At 39.6% G+C, this 18,841-nt stretch overlaps 1 protein-coding gene across 25 annotated transcripts in view; it reads right to left on the reverse strand.

The window, feature by feature from the left end:
- LOC102134704 (adenylate cyclase type 10-like) overlaps positions 1-18,841 on the reverse strand; it is a 40,682-nt gene that overhangs the window by 6,610 nt on the left and 15,231 nt on the right. For 15 of the 25 annotated variants that reach the window (XM_074038108.1, XM_074038113.1, XM_065544067.2 and 12 more), the window contains 14 exons: positions 16,247-16,323; positions 15,964-16,153; positions 15,432-15,487; positions 14,510-14,663; positions 14,158-14,347; positions 12,892-12,978; positions 11,079-11,350; positions 10,411-10,544; positions 9,597-9,725; positions 7,822-8,094; positions 6,534-6,869; positions 3,790-3,853; positions 1,732-1,951; positions 1,247-1,372 (listed from right to left, as the gene is read on the reverse strand). In XM_074038108.1, the coding sequence (XP_073894209.1) occupies positions 1,247-1,372; positions 1,732-1,951; positions 3,790-3,853; positions 6,534-6,869; positions 7,822-8,094; positions 9,597-9,725; positions 10,411-10,544; positions 11,079-11,350; positions 12,892-12,978; positions 14,158-14,347; positions 14,510-14,663; positions 15,432-15,487; positions 15,964-16,153; positions 16,247-16,323 (2,308 nt within the window). Of the gene's footprint in view, positions 1-1,246; positions 1,373-1,731; positions 1,952-3,789; positions 3,854-6,533; positions 6,870-7,821; positions 8,095-9,596; positions 9,726-10,342; positions 10,545-11,078; positions 11,351-12,891; positions 12,979-14,157; positions 14,348-14,509; positions 14,664-15,431; positions 15,488-15,963; positions 16,154-16,246; positions 16,324-18,841 lie in introns of those variants that run through there. The other 10 variants (XM_074038118.1, XM_074038111.1, XM_074038107.1 and 7 more) reach the window with 6 other exon arrangements.

Here is an 18,841-nt window from a genome sequence, read left to right on the forward strand (position 1 = left end):
CAGATGCTCTCACATCACATAGAAAGCATCTATAATATCACCAAATCCTTTATCTCTCTTCCAAAATAGGTTGACTCACAGTAGATGTGGGGTGGGAGCTGGGGAACTACCTTGAAGTTATCCTATATCTTCACATTCTAAGGCTGAATCCCTCAAGAAAGTGATAAAGTCTATGTGATTCTAGAACAAAGAACAATCTTGGGAGGACTGTACAATAACTCTCACTTATAAAGGGAAAGAATAATTATTTAACTTTGCTCTGAAGACCTCTTGGTTGAAGCATAAATAATGCAACAATGTGACAACTCTAATACTCCCTTTGGCCTTCAAGACATTATGTACCTTAAGTTTACCATCCTAACCAAATTATCTTAAGGTTTACATTAAAATTAGTTTACATATACTTCAATGAGCAAATTAGTTTATATCTACTTCAATGAACATGAATGGATAATTCACAAAAAAACACAAATGACCAATAAACCTAGAAGAATGATGTACCTTATTAATTAAGAGAAACACATTAAAACAATATAACTTTGTCTAGGAATTAGCAAGGTTAGAAAAGACTGGTAGTATCTGATGTTAGTAAGGATATGAGGAAATGGGAAAAACTTGAGTTGATACAATATTTTTGTTTGGCAATTTGGTGATGTATTTATGAATTTTAAAATTGTGTCTTAGCATTGCCACCTTTGGAAATTTCTCTTACAAAAACACTCTCACAAGGAGAGAAAGAGATACTTAAGAAGAATATTCACTGTAGCAATGTTTATAATAATCCCCAAAATAGAGATAACCTAAATGCACCTGAAGAAGGGAAGAGCTAAGCTATGATCTAGCCAATGGAGTACTTGGCAGTTGTAACTATGTGGTGGATCGGTATGCACACCAATATGTAAATAGGTTCTGTCTGTACTATTAAGAATAAAAGCAAACTGCAGGAACAAGAAAATGTAGAATATGATCCTATTAAAAAATAATGGAAAACAATGATATGGCTGTGTGTGTACAGTTGGTGGAACATGCATACAATTATTAATTATGGTGGGGGGGTGTAGGATTAGTGGGAGCTCTTTCACTTTCTACCTATTATATATTTCTATATTTTAAATGTGAATAAGCCTTTTATCACATTATCACATTTATAATCATACACAAAAAACAATGAAGAGATTTTAAAAGAAATAATAGGGTAACCCTCAAGGAGAAATAGCCAGCACTTCAAGGTCACCCCTGTCCTCACCTCTGACAGAAGACGGCAGAAAGTAGCCTCCTCAAACTGACAGATCTTCACTTTGTGTTTTTTCAAAAATGAAAATGCTGAGGGTTGGCCCAGAAGACTGCTTGCCTTCCTTAAATAAAAGAAGGCCTCCAAACAGGGCAAGGGATAAAGAAACCAGATTAGGATTAGGATGATGCTGGTGTGATTAGGGCAAAGGCTGGAGTAAGGTTATGATGAGGGTCAAGATCAGAATTTGAAACAGATTTGGACTTCAAGCTAGAAACAGGAGCTGGACTGCTTGTGCAAGAGTCAGGGGCAGTGCCAGCACGGGTTGGTGCTATTCCACTACCATATTCCCACTTCATGTTTTTTCCTAAATCCTTTCTAGCTCTTCTGTCTCTCCTACTTTCTTCCACTTTTCACTCATGGTTATGATTGTAAGAGATCTCAATCAAATTCTCAAAGTAAAAGGCTCAGCTGAAGGGCAGATTGCAGAGCCTGCTCACCATATAATTGTCTGACAGGTCCAAGGAGGCAGCCGCAGCCTCCAGCAGGTAATAAAATGCACAGGTCGTTTCTCCAATGACCAAGCAATGCTGGGTGAGGGGTGAGAGCACTAACTTCAGGATATCCTTACAGTGACAAGGCTTTGTGGTCAACAGGTCTTTCTCAGGGCTGGTCTGAGCCAGCTTCCTCTTCACTTGATCTAGGAACTCTTCCTCTGTTCTTTGTGGAAAGAAAATGAAAAACTGAGAGTGGCCACCTTTATTGGGGCATTACCAGGTCTCAAAGTCACTTTTTCCAGGAAGCTTTCCTGTATCATTCATTAATTATTTGTCTATCCTTCTCCTCAATTACTCCATAAAATTTTAAAAGTCAGGGACCAGAGCTGTAACTGCAAAGCTCTATTAGGAATTTTTAAAAGCTGAAAGCCAATCTAAATAGCTCAATCTAAATGGGGAAATACCACACTTGAATAGTTAAACAACAATCTAAATGTTAAATAAAACATAAAAAGGATACAAAGCAATAATAATACATTTTTTCTGATAGCATATTTGAATTTTCTAATACCACATTTTAATATTATTTTATATATCATCATCTAATCCTACAACTCTCTCATTCAGGCAGGCAAAAATTACCTCTTTTAGGTCATTGAGGCTCAGAGAAATTACATATAGCTTCGTACTGAGAAGTAGAACCAAAACTAGAGCTTACCACTTTGACTTCTAATCTAGTGTACTTTTCACAGGCACGCTGAGCTCAAAAGTCAGATCTCTCTAAGCTATAATGATCTAAAAAAGTGGAGACTGAGGAGGGCCTTGAAGGATGGTCAACATACTGATAGGTGGAGAGATGTGGAGGTCACTCAGCATTTAACAAGGGAGAATTGTGTGAGCAAAGACACACAGGTTAGTGTGTCTTTTTGTTTGTTTGAAAACAGAAATTTTTTTTGATTTTTTTTTGAAATTTTTGTTTCAAAACAGTTTTTTGTTTGAAAACAGTAAGAAATCAAGTTAGATAAGTGGGATGGGAAACTGTATATAGAGTGGCTGGTGCACTCCAGGTAGGGACATTGAAACTGAAAAGCATTAGAGATCCAGGAGGTACATGGTTAGGAAATGTATGTTCATTTTAATATCATCTGGGCTAAAATAATTAAGAAGACAAATCTATAGCTGGAAATAAAAATGCTACATATAAAATGCACTTAAAAGCTATTAAAAGGCTGGGTGTGGTGGTTCACGCCTGTAATCCCAGCACTTTGGGAGGCTGAAGCTGGTGGATCACCTGAGGTCAGGAGTTCAAGATCAGCCTGGCCAACATGGCGAAACGCCGTGTCTACTAAAAATACAAAAATTAGCCAGGCGTGGTGGCATGCACCTGTAACTCCAGCTACTTGGGAGGCTGAGGCAAGAGAATCGCTTGAACCTGGGAGGCAGAGGTTGCAGTGAGCCGAGATGGTGCCACTGCACTCCAGCCTGGGCGACAGAGACTCCATCTCAAAAAAAAAAAAAAGGAAAGAAAAAAGTGTTTTTAAAAAGTTTTTCTCAACCAGGCGTGGTGGATCATGCCCGTAATCCCAGCACTTTGGGAGGCTGAGGCGGGCAGATCATGAGGTCAGAAGATCGAGAGCATCCTGGCTAACATGGAGAAACCCCATCTCTACTAAAAATACAAAAATTACTAGGGTGTGGTGGCACACGCCTATAGTCTCAGCTACTCGGGAGGCTGAGGCAGGAATCACTTTGACCTGGGAGGCAGAGGTTGCAGTGAGCCAAGATCACGCCGTTGCATTCTAGCCTGGGTAACAGAGTGAGACTCTGTCTCAAAAAAAAAACAAAAAACAAAAAACAAAAACAAAAGAAAAAGAAAAAAATAATAATTTCCCTATAGAGAATCAAAAATTGCCTTTCCAAATATTCTCTGTTAACCTTAATACTGGGCTTAGTACAAGAGTCACCACTCCTCAACTGCAAGTGACATAAGTGGCTTAGTTTAATGGTCATCTTTCTGTCACTTTTGGTCCCTCCATGTTCACCCTCAGCATTTCTGTCTACCTGCAGCATTCACTTGAGAAGGCCTCCTGGGTTCTGGATGGTTTCATCTGGAATGGAAAACTATCTGTAGGGAGAAAAAAAATATGATTAATTCTCCATGTTTGGATGAACTGAGGACATTTTAAATTCTTGACTACCTTTCTTCTGCAGTTTACAACACAAAATTAGGATGGTAGTTTGTAAATTCCTTCACAACTACTTGTGATTCAAATAGTAACTCTCATCATTCCCAAACCTTCAAACTAGTTCTGATTTTGAAGGAGGCACTCAGTATTTTCAAGATGAAGGAAAAATAAAGAATGTGTCCATCCTGGTTTGCTGGCTATTTCTAGTAGTGGAAATCCCTGAATACATATGGATCAGGGTCATGACCAGATCAGAGTGAACTGTAAAGGCTAAAACCAAGTGAAGAAAATTGTGATAGTATAAGATACCACAGTTCCCTAGTCAGTGACCAAGAGACCTTTCCAGCTTTATGTAGCAGGCTTTAAATAGCCTTTATCCTACAGATTTGATTCTTCTTCTGAAGCTGCCTTCTAACAGATAACAGCAAATATTAGGAATGATGTTGAGATGTTACCCATTGCAACTCACAGCATGGATGGTGGGACTGATAAGGAGTCTAAGAGGACTGTTTTAGGGAGAACTTGGGTTAAGTAAAAGGACTGGCTTGCTGATGATAATGTTAAATCACAGCTAAGATAACTGAGGATATTGGCAGCTCTACTGCAGTACACAACTCCAAGAGGCACGCTCATATCATAGCCTCTGTAATAGTCCCCTCTGGAGTCAGGCAATGCCAGGTCTGCAATGGCAATGCACAAAGGCCTCGGGTCTGGGAAGCCTCCTCAGGGTTCTGCTGGGCTGAGAAGGTCTTGAGCCTTTTTCCTATGGATGGACCAGGCTGTCTAATCCAAAGCAAAAAAAAAAAAAAAAAAAAACTGACCTATTTATTTATTTATTTTTTGAGACAGAGTCTTGCTCTGTTGCCCAGGCTGGAGTGCAGTGGCTGGATCTCAGCTCACTGCAAACTCTGCCTCCCAGGTCCACGTCATTCTCCTGCCTCAGCCTCCTGAGTAGCTGGGACTATAGGTGCCCGCCACCAGGCCTGGCTACTTTTTTGTATTTTTAGTAGAGACAGGATTTCACTGTGTTAGCCAGGATGGTCTCGATCTCCTGACCTTGTGATCTGCCCACCTTGGCCTCCCAAAGTGCTGGGATTACAGGTGTGAGCCAACAGGCCGGGCCAAAACTGACCTCTTAAAAGCAAAAAAGTCACACAGGAAATATGAACAATAGCACAGTTTCTTCACAATACCAGACTTTGGAAAGCTACAAATGCACATAGAGCTCATCAACCAATGACTAATTGCTCCAAGTCATTGGTCCACCTTCACAGTCATGATGTTATACCTAGAAGAACTGTATCATACACCAAATCCCTCATTTTAGCCTTTTGCCGACAACTATCTACCATTTTCCACATACCATCACCCCAGCCCCAATACCAAACCAACTCCCTTTTATCAAAGTAGGGAAAGAGGATTTGGTTGGGTCTTGATAGCTATCTTCAAGTATGGAAGAGGGTATAACTATGAAAAATGGATGAAGCTACAAGGAGGCAGCTTACATCCTGATGAAATAAGAAACTTTCTGACAGCTGGAGACGATGAGTTGTTCTGTAAGGTAAGCTAACTGAAAAGGCTAAACAAAGAGCAATGACCTCATATGTTTAACAGGCTATGGTGAGTATCTATTAACCAATAAAACCTTCTTCAGGTAGCTAACTCCTACTTATCCCTCAAGACGCAATTCTGACATTATCTACTTCAAAGGAGAATCTTCACTGACATATTTCCCCAGCTGAGTTAATGGCCCCGTCTCATTTTCATTGCTTTTACCATGCCATACTAGAATTCTCTATCTATATGTGTGTAGTAACCCCCAAAACAGATAGCTTCAGAAGTGCAAAGAGCAAGGCTTATTCACACCATATTCCTTGGTATAGAATCTGACACACATAAGGACTCAATATGTGTGTACTGAGCTGAAAAATAATAGTAATAATCAAAACAATAGCTAAAGGGTATTGAGCAATCACCATATGTCTGGCACTGTTCAGAGCACACTACATATTTTAACTAATTTAATCCCCACAATGTCCCAGTAAAGTTGATATTATTATTAATTAATTTATTTATTTATTTTGAGACAGAGTCTTACTCTGTTGCCCAGGCTGGAGTGCAGTGGCATAATCTCGGCTCACTGCAACCTCCGGCTCCCGGGTTCAAGCGATTCTCCTGCCTCAGCCCCGCGAGTATCTGGGATTATAGGCGCCCACCACCATACCTGGCTAATTTTTGTATTTGTAGTAGAGAGGGGGTTTCACCATGTTGGCCAGGCTGGTCTTGATCTCCTGACCTCAAGTGATCCGCCCGCTTCAGCCTCTCAAAATGCTGGGATTACAGGTGTAAGCCACCGCACCCGGCCCGTGAAGTTGGTATTGTTACTGTCCCCAATTGATTGAGGTTAAGTAACTTGCCCAAGATTGCCAATCAGAACAAATATGATCTCTAAGGTAGTCTTTAACTCTGAGATTACATTTTTTTAAATCTCTAGTACTTAAAGAATAAATAAGTGGTTCTTTCTACCTACTTTTCTCCTTTAATCTGATTTCAACTTTTTGATGAAGAATTCCAAGTACATGAATACCCATATATCCTCTTTCTGTCTCCTGGGTTTACCTTGGGGAGAAGGCAGCTGCAATTTTTCTGTGATCACTTGTGTTAGCACTGAGCCAGTATCTCTGTAAGGACAGAATCGAGAGGTCCCCTTGGAATTCTTAGTAGAACAAACTGCAAAACGGTGAAAGGGGACAAAGTCTCCTCCATGGCAGCTCCCACAGCGGCAGGCCAAAACTTGGAGAAAGCAGGCACATTCGAGGTGTAAAGCTATCTGTTGTTCCTTGGGCCAGAGCTCCCAAGCAGCTGCCCGTAGTAGAGGCACTCCAAATTCCAACACCTCAGTTTGAGGTAGGGATAATTCTTCTTTTAGCCTGAGAAGAGAGGCTGAACCACCATCTGAAATTTAGGAAAATCTAAGTGAGATTTTCCCTTATAATCCTTTGTGCTTCAATATGGCAAACTCTCAAGCACATGGCTGCTAGTGTGTAAGAAAATTCTATTTACAACCCTAGGCTAATATTACTGCCTCCTTTGTATAAAAAATTTTGTACCATTCTGAGAGTGATACTGACCATATCTTGTATAAAGTACAACAGAGAAGAAATGATCAGTGGTACAAAAAAATCCTGTACTTCTATACCACTGATTTCTTGTTTCTCCTAAATTGAGATTTTACTTCAAATTATTATAAATGTCAAATCATAGGAAATGCTCTGTTCAAATATAGGGCCCAAACATATTTCAAAGTCAAAGGGAAAGTATTTGTGAATTATATGTGCTTTGGGTAGTCCATGTTACAATCTTATTCTTTCATATGGAGAATTTGAGATTGCAAACTATTTATATCTTGCTTTGTTCATGTCTGTTTCAATTCCACATGTGTTTGTCTTCCTTGTGAGTTTCTAAAATTGGGGATGGTTTATTCTTTTATCTCATTCTTTGTACCTAGAAGCCAATAAAAGATTATGTCAATATTTTCTGAACCAAAAATCAAAACACAAATACTAACACCTGGGTTAAAAAGGAGCTAGAATTCCTGAAATGAAGACAAGTCTGAAAAATACAGGATATTTTTTCACTACATCCATGTCTCCTTCATGGTTTAAATGATAATTTTCTTTCTGTTTCTTAGCCATAGGCTTTGAGAGAGAGACCCTCAAACTGGGTGTGGTGGTATGCACCCATTGAGCTCAGGAGTTACAGCCTGGGCAACATAACAAAACTCCATCTTTAAACAAACGAATGAGAGAACCCCTTGATATATGATATTGATGGTCTTTCTGAACACAGATACCCCCACAGGGACTCTTTGTTCAGACCTGAGTAAAAGGGAACAGCCCTTTCTTACCTAACTTTGTTTTCTTCTCTTTGGTTTCATCAATTATGTCGATAGAGGAAGGCACTAATATGGGTTCAGCAGGAAGCTCTTGGCTCTTGTCGGGCCAGCAGAGCACATGTATATCCACAAGAGCTCTCAACACCTGAAGTAGCTTATTTTTATCCCAGCCAGGCAGGAGGTGCTGCAGCAAATCTATATGGAAGGAGTGCCCAATGATTGCAGCACACTTGACCAGCAACTGTTCCTCTGGGCTCAGTTGATCCAGTTGGCTTACTGCTATTTCTGCCAAAATCAATCAGTCAATCAGTCAAGCAGCAGTGAACAAGATTTCTACAAATCTAGAATATATCATGTTGAAAGTCTGTACAGTTTTTTTAAAAACAAAGATGTGCTTTTCATCTACCCATGTCTACTGCCCCCACCTCAATCCTCCCTACTCTACTTAGCCAAACTTCTTTGCTTACGCTAAGAATAACCTCTGCTTGGGAAATTGAATTTGGACTGGTAAAACTGAATGAACTGGTGGTAAGCCACAGATTTGGGCTTCCTTGGGTATAATCATTCTTGTAAAAGGTCATGCCTCTTGCAGAGCCTGAAAGCGATGCCTGTTTGGGCCATTATAAGAGATACGGCCTTTAGTGGGTCCATGAGGCCTCTAAGCACCCATGAGTCATAGTTTCATTCCCCACAGCTGAGCTATTACTTGAGGCTCCAGAGAATAGCCCCTGGAGTGCTATGTAAACTCCTGTGAAAACTCTCACTGAAGAAGAGTACCTGCTGCTGTCCTGTTAGCATCCTGTATTTCCTTCTGAGTAAGAAAAGCCATTGCTAAGCATGGTCTATCACAGCTGTATCAGTGTAAACTGTCTAGTTGAACCTGAAACCTCCAGAGTAAAGAGCTTATAATATAATAGCTAACACTCATGGAATATTTATTATGTGCCATAATTTATTTAATTTAATCCTCAACTAGCCCCATGAGGCAGGGACTATTATTGTCCTCATTTGACCGATGAGAAGTTGACTAACTTATTCAAAGTTCCATAGCCAGTAAGTGCAGGAGTCCATGGTGCCCAGGGTTTTCTGACTCTAGAGCCCTGGCCCTTAACTACCATGGTGTCCTGAACTGCTGTTTCATGTGTGTGTCTTATTTTCTCAACAAGACCACACTGTACTTGAAGGTATGCTTGTTCATCACAATATTCCTCAAGAGGGCTTAGTATTAGTACCTTGCCCACCAAACACTTGAATAAAATATTAAAATAAGAAAAATTCATTTCTAAGAAGAACATCCTCTCTCCAACTATGCCTACCCAATTCTGATAGCTTCGTTATTCTTTATGGCATCAGTCATTCTACTTTGCACTCTTCCTTTTTATTAAACTCTTGCTATGTGCATAACACTGTATCTTCACTAACACCATGGATTTTCTTAAATCTTAGCAACATCATCTCCTTTGCTTACTGTCTACTCTGGAACAAGAATATGCACAAAGGGAAACTCTGGACCTATTTTGTATTAAATAATTGGAAAACTTTTCTGGGTCATCAGTTAGCCCCAAAGAGAACAATAAGCTTATTTAAGTAAAACTTTACTCAAGTAGCCTTACAAGTCTTCAAAGAGCTCTTCAGGCAATGCCAGAACTTATTTCTAGAAGGTAGATTTCTTTTTTAGAAGAAATGAAGCCAGAATGATAATGAGAGACCTACACTCAACTACTCACCAAATTACTAATTGCAATGATATCTGTAATTGGTTCACTTGAGGTCTTCAAGGGACTTACCTTTCAGAAAGGGTGGGAGAAGTACTGTATCCAAGTTCACATCATCCTTGACTGTGCAGACATAAAGTTCCTGGCCTTCTTCAGAGTTGGCAGGAAACATACTATACATTATGGATTTCATGGCATTGGCTATAAAGAAAACAGGCTATGACTGAGGAAAGCACCATTCTCAGTGACTGCCGTTCCAAAGGCACAAAAATATAATAATTTAGTCAAAAAAAAAAATCTAAAGGATGAAGATGACTGGAGTGTACCATGGTTTAAAGTGTTTTACCCCACCTGTCTGCCTGTTCTCTAATTTTCTCTTATAAACTAACAACATTCTCTGTACCAATCAGTATCTTACAACTAATCACTATTCCTGTTCACCTTATAACAGCTCTTGCTTCTATTACATCACAGCTCTGGGATGCCTTTCTGCTTTTATACATACTTCTACCCTTTATTCCTCTCCTAATTTCCTCCCTTCTCCCATCCCCCATCCAAATCCTCAAGTCAGCTTTCTCATCAATAGTGTACAATTCTTTTTTCTGGACTTTCATGTTTATAAATCCTAATTTCCTAGTCCCACCTCTTGGGCTGCTTATAAAATGAACTATTGTAGATTGATTGGATTAAGTTATCCAAAGCAAGTCTTGAGTATTTTCACCCTAATTGTATAAGATTTGTACAGTGTGCTTATCTGGGAAGGCCTAGTGTGGCCCACAATGTTAGCAACGAAAAGGTATGTACCTCGTAAAGGCCAAGTGATGTCATGCTGGAGAATGAACTTCAGCAGCTGGACCAGCGTAGAACTCTGGGAAGCTAAGCTTACCTGAGAGGGTTTCCCACTTGCTGTTTTCCTCTTCCTCCTTTTGTAGGTCATGAAAGAGCAACATGTCCTTAGAGAGAAGGTCCTGGCATAGGACCTCGCAATAAAGGGGATTTCCAAAGCACCTGTGAAGGTAGCTGCAGGGAGGTAAGTAAGGGATTGCACATTAGAGATGACCACTTTAGGGGAGCCAAACGTAACGGTACTTCACTCTGAGGAATCTTCTTTTGTTAAAGTCAGCTCTTCATGACGTACACTAACAGAGGGCGACAGAGGCACAGAAATAGAAAAAAGTAATTTCTGATTGGCCTTGAAATGCATTTCGGCAATAACTTTTCTTTCTCAACTATTTTTCTTTAATTGATGTTGAAAGGAACTAACATTCCCTTGCTAAAGGGTCCGGCAGAAAGGGGCCTTATCACATATAACTGACACATAAAGCAAGCCACCCAAGTCCTAATTGTCTTGTGAAAACCTGGGTGGATAGCCCAGGGAGGCAGCCCCTTACTTGATTACAAGAAGACTGTCTCCCTTAAATCTAGTCTTGGGGCCTCATCATGGTTACTAATGCTATTCTCTCCCCCAACTCCAGTAAGACCTGTGCCTTCTCATTTATATTATGGCACTGGTTCCTCCCTTAATGAAGTGCTCAGTTAGTCCTAGCCACTCACATCTGCAGCTCTTGGGGGATGCTCACCACCCCTAGCTCCCAACATGCCATTCTCAACAGCGAGGTTGTTGCCAACTTCGTAATAGGCATAAGGATAGCTTGAGGGCTCTGCAGGAAATGCTGGGCCCAGCCACACAGGGTGAAGATAGGGGTCAACGTCATCACCATGATGATGGGCATACTGGAGAGCAATGTTTCCAAAAACTCCCAGGAAGCTGCATCCATATACTGGGCCTCATCAATGAGGAAAATCAGTGGTGTTTCCCTCGCTGCCTGGAAAGAATAGCAAAGAAACAATAACCTCTGATTAGAAATGAAGTCACCTGGTTTTCAAATCTACCATAAATTTCCCATCAATAATTTAAATAAAATGTTAACACAGGCTAGAGTTTTCGGAGTAAAATATATTCTAAATCCAGGTAATATTTTCCTTTATAAATATAAAATCTAGTTCCTAAAAAAAGTACTGGGTTTCTGGCCGGGCGCGGTGGCTCAAGCCTGTAATCCCAGCACTTTGGGAGGCTGAGACGGGCGGATCACGAGGTCAGGAGATCGAGACCATCCTGGCTAACATGGTGAAACCCCGTCTCTACTAAAAAATACAAAAAACTAGCCGGGCAAGGTGGCGGGCGCCTGTAGTCCCAGCTACTCGGGAGGCTGAGGCAGGAGAATGGTCTAAACCCGGGAGGCGGAGCTTGCAGTGAGCTGAGATCCGGCCACTGCACCCCAGCCTGGGCGACAGAGCAAGACTCTGTCTCAAAAAAAAAAAAAAAAAAAAAAAAAAAGTACTGGGTTTCTGTGGACAAGAAAATATTCTACCTGAAACATGAAATACGCATCAAAATATTCTCCAAATCAAACTTGAAGCTTTCAAATATTTCATTCTGGCAAAAGCTTCATTTGTGTGGGAACTCATAATACCTTAAAACAGCAATTTCCAAATCAGGCTATGCACTGGAATCACCTGGGAGTGCTTGCCAGCACTCCCAATCACCAGGCCCCACTCAAACAGACTTTAAAGATCTATTTACTTTTAATCACATTTGGAACTCCCACTCCACTCTCCGCTACCTCAAGTGACCATTCTAATGTGTTCATTGCATAGTTCTTTGTTTCTATGGTGTTCTTATAAAACATGCATTGTTGTTTTGTCAAGTAATTGTTTTTAATGTAAATGCAACTGTATTACAGATCTCATTATTTCTCTCTCTCTTTCTAACCAGGACTGTGTTTTTAAGATCATTTCATATCACTATGTTTTTATATATTCTCCTGTTTCTAAATTCTGCATTTTATTCCATCATGTTCATGCATGCATTCATGCCGATACCTCCCTGGCCTCCACACTGTTAAGAACGTACTTGTTGAGATATATACCCAGGAGTAGAATTGCTGGGTCTAGAGGATACATGTTATTAAAATTTGACTAGTTGCTTTTAGATTGCTTTCCAGAATGGTTATATCAGTTTCTACTCATACAGATTTTTGATTCCATAATCCTAGGCTAGAACATGAGTATCTGCATTTTTAACAAATACTAGATAAAATAGCTATATAATTGCATTTAGAAACTACTATTTTAAATTAAACTACTAAAATTTTATTTAGAAACAGGATCTGGAAGAGCAAAGATCTTTTCTTGTATGCCATGCTGTGTTGTAGGATGAATCTAAGCTTAAAAGTAGAAAATAACAATGAAGATATTGGCAAATAGGCAGGCCAAGAAATGCCTGAATCAAAGTGTGATGTGGACAGATTAAACATAAACTATCTCCACATATTAAGAGTTAGTGACATGTAGTGAAAGTACCCACCTCCTGAAGTACTTTAATAAAACATGCTTTAACCTTCTTTTGTCTGGCCACGTCATCCATGTGCGAAACTTTGAAGGACAAAGGAAACTGACCAGGAAAATTATTACATGTTAGCATTTAAAATGAAAATCCAATAAAAACATGCAGGTTCTCCAAAGGGAACACAAGACAATTCTATTTTGACTGAGAATGGGTTTCTGCAAGTTTGAGCACAGAGTTACAAGGGCCAATCCAACATTAATATATAGTTCAAAGGATGAGACAGAAAGTTCATGAAGGGTTAGAGACAGATATCTATCTCCTTTCCATACCAGACTCTAGTAAAACCCTTAAAGGGTTATGACTAAGGAGTAAATGACAGGTTGAACTTAGCAATGCCATTTTGGGCAGCTCCAGTATCCCAGTTATTCCAAGTATACCAGGATGAAATCTGTACATGAGACTTGTCAGAATAAGATGCAACAGACATCACGTAACATTGTTTCCTGTGCTAGGCTGAGGCACATGAACTACCAGGAACCTGAGAGCCAAAGTGAGATGACTGCTAATCTACGTAGGCAAGGGTTTAGAGACCCAAGCAAGGCCTGTCTTAAGAGAGCGATATGTTGAGGGATTAGACAGATCTTAGGGTTCCATTCCAAAATACTCTGCAGGGTGGGTATATTAGGAGAAGTGATAGAGGATAAATAAAACAAATTGTGGACCAGTGAATTTTTAGCTTGTTCACTACTGGATACCCCATAAATCCTAGACCTCTGAAAGCTTTTGAGATCCAGATGCTGGTTTCAAATGATATATTCTGTGGTAAGGGAACAGGAAGGTAGGGTTAAAAAATAAAGAAATTGTAACCAACTCAAGAACACATGGATATAATTCCTGGGGATATGCCACTGGTGAGGGCCACCTTAATGTATTTAGCACTTTAAAATATACAATGCAATCTCTTAGATACCATCTCCTTTAAAATTCACATAAAAACATACAGTACTATAATTGTTATTTCACAGATGAAAAAGCTATGACTCAGAGAGGCTAAGTGATTTGCTCTAGGACATACAACTACCAAGTGTCAGGTTCAATACTAGAATTCACTCTCTTCAAAAGGAGAAAGCCTGAGTTTTGGTGTCAAAGGAATTCCAAATCTTGGCTCTACCATATATATAAAATATGTATATCCTCAGGTTACTAGATTAGAAAACAATCCTAGGTCTGACTTTCCACAAAATATAACAGTAACCCAATTCAGAAAGCCACTGCCTTCATTACCTTCACAAATAAGAGGTCATTAAAAAGGCAGTGAAGTTGTTCTTCCACTATCCCACGAAGGTGTCTTTGTAGGCACTCTTGCCGGTAATAGGCTGGGCATGTATCAATTTCAAAGAAGATGGCCATGAGGGTCTGGATGGCATAGAAGCACTGCTTGGAATCTGCTTCCTTCAGCATCAATGGCAATACCCTGGTGAATATTACTATGGTCATCAAGAGTCCCCTGTATGACACGTAGGTTACTCACTTCACCAGTCCAAGAATGCTGAATCTAATGACATAAGAGTCTCGCTAACAAGGGAAAGAGGCCTCAAGAGAAGTAGGTTCTGACTAAGAAAACAGGAGTCTTTACCTATGCCCTTCCTTCTGTGTCAGGAAGTTTATTTCAGCCAACAGCTGGCTTTTTCCATAGCCTTTTCCACCTTCATACAGAACTGCTTGTCCCTTCTTCTGGTGCAAACACCTCTGCTGTGCCATTTGGAAGGCTTCCAATTCTTTCTCCCGGTCTGTAGAGAGACAGGGAGCAACTAACACTCCTGGATATCAATAATCAACATTATTGATTGTTGCAGGCTTTTTGGTAGATACTCTATTGATTTGAATCAATTTGCAAAGCTAACTCTCAGAATGGCTTTTTTTCTCCAGAATTCCTGGAAGAATCTCATTCATTGATGGGGCTTCATATCTCCTTCCAGAAAATCAATTCTGAGTTAATATATGCTGGTCTTGAGGGCTTATTCCAGAGCCTAAGTAATAACATTCAGAAAAATTAGGCACCTTGTGGACACAGGTGTTTCTTAATTTTTTGTAAAAATTTTCTTAGTAACAATTTAGTCTTCAAAATCTGTCACTACTATGTAAAAATAATGGACTAATAAGTATAGACTAAATATAAAGATAGGGGATATACAGTGTGGGTGACAACAGTCTTGGTGCTATTTTCATTATTCTAAGGATGATGAATTTTTCTCTAAAGATGATCCACAATAAGCTGTCTGATCTTAATAACTAAACTCTAACTTACAAAGATTAAATATTACTAAATGTTGGTGTTTCTCAGGCAGTTATAGGACTTCACCTGAAATTTGAATACTTGACATGGAAAAGAAATAGTAAATCCTCTTCAAAATGAATATAATTTCACTAAGAAAGTTGCTCTCTATTTTTTAATAAAGCTTAAAAGCATTTAGTCTTACACTGTTTTGTTTTTTTAAATCACATTTAGCTGTCTATAGCTGAAACAAATATGATTTAAGTTACAAAAGAAAACATACCTAACAAAGGGCGATTTTTGTTTCTCTTTCTTGCCAAATGTCTTTTTCCAAACATTCTGGGAAAAAGAACAAAGTGAAATGTATCTGTTAAAAATAGATTAGGAACAACTATCTTCATAAACAAATACTTTCAGATAATTAAGAAAGTACAGAGTTCTGAATAAAAAGGTTTTTAAAAACTAAAAATCTGGGGGGAGAGGGAGTAAAGAGGGAATATTATTGATTGTTCCAGGCTCAGGGAAGTAAATGAATGGTGAAGTACACAAAGAAAAAAAGAACAAAGATCTGGGTTAGTGACCTATTGCTATTCTCTTCCTGTTGGAGAACAGGATATTCACTGAAGAACTAGCTAAGAGCTAAACATAAAAGCTAAATCTCTCAGACACTAAACCCTCCTTTTGTGTGTCTTATTTTAGCATGATAGTAATAAGACTAGTAATTTTATTTATTTAGCATGTTAGTAATTTCATGTAATCAAAAACTTACTGTTCTGTAAGAGATGAGAATGAACCTATCACACAATGATACTCACATACATCTTCTGTGGCCAAGATATTCATATATCTTCCCTGGGTTGGAGATGTTTTTCATCATTTTCTCTGGTAGTTTCTTGAAGTTGTAAGCAGGTAGCATGGATCTTAGATATGTTATCTCATCACAGGACACCAAACCTGGATAAGCAGTTATCATTCTGGCCGCAAGACTCACTTTTGGACCAATAACTGTGTCAGAAAGACAGGTGGAGAATTTTTGGACCATGTCTTCCACCTTCCTCCCTTAACTCACAAAGATAACAGTCCAATGTCCTATTCTACCTGTATATTCGTGTCTTGCTACTGCTCCAACCACGCCACAGAATACTGGTCCATTGGTGATACTGATGGAAACAAGTCTAGGGATCAGAAAAGCAATAATGGATAAACATACAGTCAGAAGCCTCCAAGTCAGGCACTAGATCTGCCGCTCCCTAGATCCAGAAGTCTAGTTTTAGAGCTTAGAGCTTAGAATGGAAAATGCCAGAGGTTGCTGTTAGTCTATATAACATGAGGGGTACAAAGTACTGAATATTACGGAGAGAACCAAAAGAAACAGAATGGTTCCCCTAATTCAGGAGTTTTAGTTTTAGTTGGGGGTTATAATTAGTAAAATATTTTTTCTTTTTTTGACAGGGTCTTGCTCTATCACCCAGGCTGGAGCGCACTGGTGCAATCTCAGTTCACTGCAACCTCCGTTTCCTGGGCTCAAGTGATCCTCCCACCTCAGCGTCCCAAGTAGCTGAGACTACAGGCACACACCTCCACATCCAACTAAATTTTTTTTTTAATTTTTGGGAGAGATGGGGTTTCATTAGTTGTCCAGGCTGGTCTCAAACTACTGGGCTCAGGCAATACACCCGTCTTGGTCTCCCAAAGCACTGGGATTACAGGTGTGAGCCACCACACCTGGCCAGTAAAAAAATTTAAAAAATTTTACATCTGGGCCAGGCGCAGTGGCTCATGCCTGTAATCCCAGCACTTTGGGAGGCCGAGGGAGGTGGATCACAAGGTCAGGAGATCGAGACCATCCTGGCTAACACTGTGAAACCCCGTCTCTACTAAAAATACAAAAAATTAGCCGGGCGTGGTGGCAGATGCCTGTAGTCCCAGCTACGCAGGAGGATGGCATGAACCCAGGAGGCGGAGCTTGCAGTGAGTGGAGATCATGCCACTGCACTCCAGCCTGGGTGACAGAGCGAGACTCCATCTAAAAAAAAAAAAAAAAAAAAAAAAATTTACATCTATGGTAAGGCAAATATTTAAATACCATTTGAGAAAAAAAAAATTGAAGGGGTTAACTTTCCCAGAGTTATATAGCAAAAGCCAACAGTAGAGTCAGAATGAGAATCCAGGCCTCTTGCCTCTTAGACTGATATTATTTTTACTATACCATGTTGCCTCAGATAAAACTGAAAAATGAAAGTAGATCAAGAGATATCAATACAGGGTTAATGGATCAAATAATGCTAGAATGTCATAGTTAAGGAATAATCAGAATGTCAGGACTGCAGACAGAAGGCTTTCTGAAGTAAATTTACATTTGGAACAAAATTTTTCTAATAAGTAATATTTTAAAAATTCATTCATGCATACATACATTCATTTCATTCACTAAGCACTGAGAAGTGTGCAAAGTACTGAGTATTTGGCTGGATGTTTAAAATATCCTGCCCTAGAGAAGTTAAGTTTGGGAAGGAGGGTGGTAGGTTTGAGGGAGGTAAAGAGATACTTATATATTACCAAGACAAATGCTCCATATTAGAGACTGATATAGCACATTAGCAGAGCAAACAGAACAGATGCACTAATTCACACTGAAGAGTAGATACAGTATTCATAAAGGAGAGGACATTTGGTTGGACCTTGAAAGTTGAAAAAACTGATAAAGTGGGGGAATGGTACTATCTGGTGGGAAAAGGTAAAGGCTTTGAGATGCCTTGTATGGTCATGCAAAACTAAGTGCTTCAAGATGGCTACAGCACAGACATGAACAGAGGTGTTTGGCGTAGAGAGAGGTAATGGGAGAAGTAGTCTTACCTCTGTAGGGACGAAAGAGTATTAGATAAATGAATTATTTTAAAAGAGGGCATATACTGTTCTAGGTGAGGCAAAAGCCCAAAGGTGGCAAGGAGTAATTCATACATAACAAAATAAGTAGATTTACTCACTGACATGAAAATTTCATGTGACAGGTAACAAGATATGCAGGTGGAGAAAGATATGCAATGACGCATAGTCTCATATTAAATCTATAAACAATTTTCAGTGGTTCAGAGAGAACATGAAAAGTAGCAATCATGTTAACACTATTATCTCCTAAGCCATCAAAATTATTTGTCTTCCTCAAAAGACAGGATTAAGGGCTCTTGGCTGGGTGCTGTGGTTCATGCCTGTAATCCTAGCACTTTGGGAGGCCAAGGTGGGCGGATCACTTGAGGTCAGAAGTTCGAGAGTCCAGTCTGGCCAACATGGTGAAACCCCATCTATACTAAAAATATAAAAATTAGTGGGCGTGGTGGTGTGTGCCTGTAATCCCAGTTGAGGGATTCTGAGGCAGGAGAATCGCTTGAACCCAGGAGGCAGAAGTTGCAGTGAGCCGAGATTGCACCACTGCATGCTAGCCTGGGCAACAGAGTGAGACTATGTCTCAAAAAAGAAAAAAAAGTATCTTACCATTCATTCACTCAGCTCACTGCCCCCAAGGTGAAAAAAAGAGACACTTAAGACAAGAAGACCATGCTGTCAGTTCTGCTGCCATATGAAGAGCAAGACTAAAAATTTTTTAGTATTTCATGATGCTTCCTCTGCCTAAATACCCTTTCCCATCTTCTCCATTTGCTGAACTACTTTTCTTCTCAACCTGTCTCAAAAGTC

Source organism: Macaca fascicularis, chromosome 4 (genome assembly GCF_037993035.2).
Source record: "Macaca fascicularis isolate 582-1 chromosome 4, T2T-MFA8v1.1".
In the NCBI taxonomy this organism is placed as follows: domain Eukaryota; kingdom Metazoa; phylum Chordata; class Mammalia; order Primates; family Cercopithecidae; genus Macaca; species Macaca fascicularis.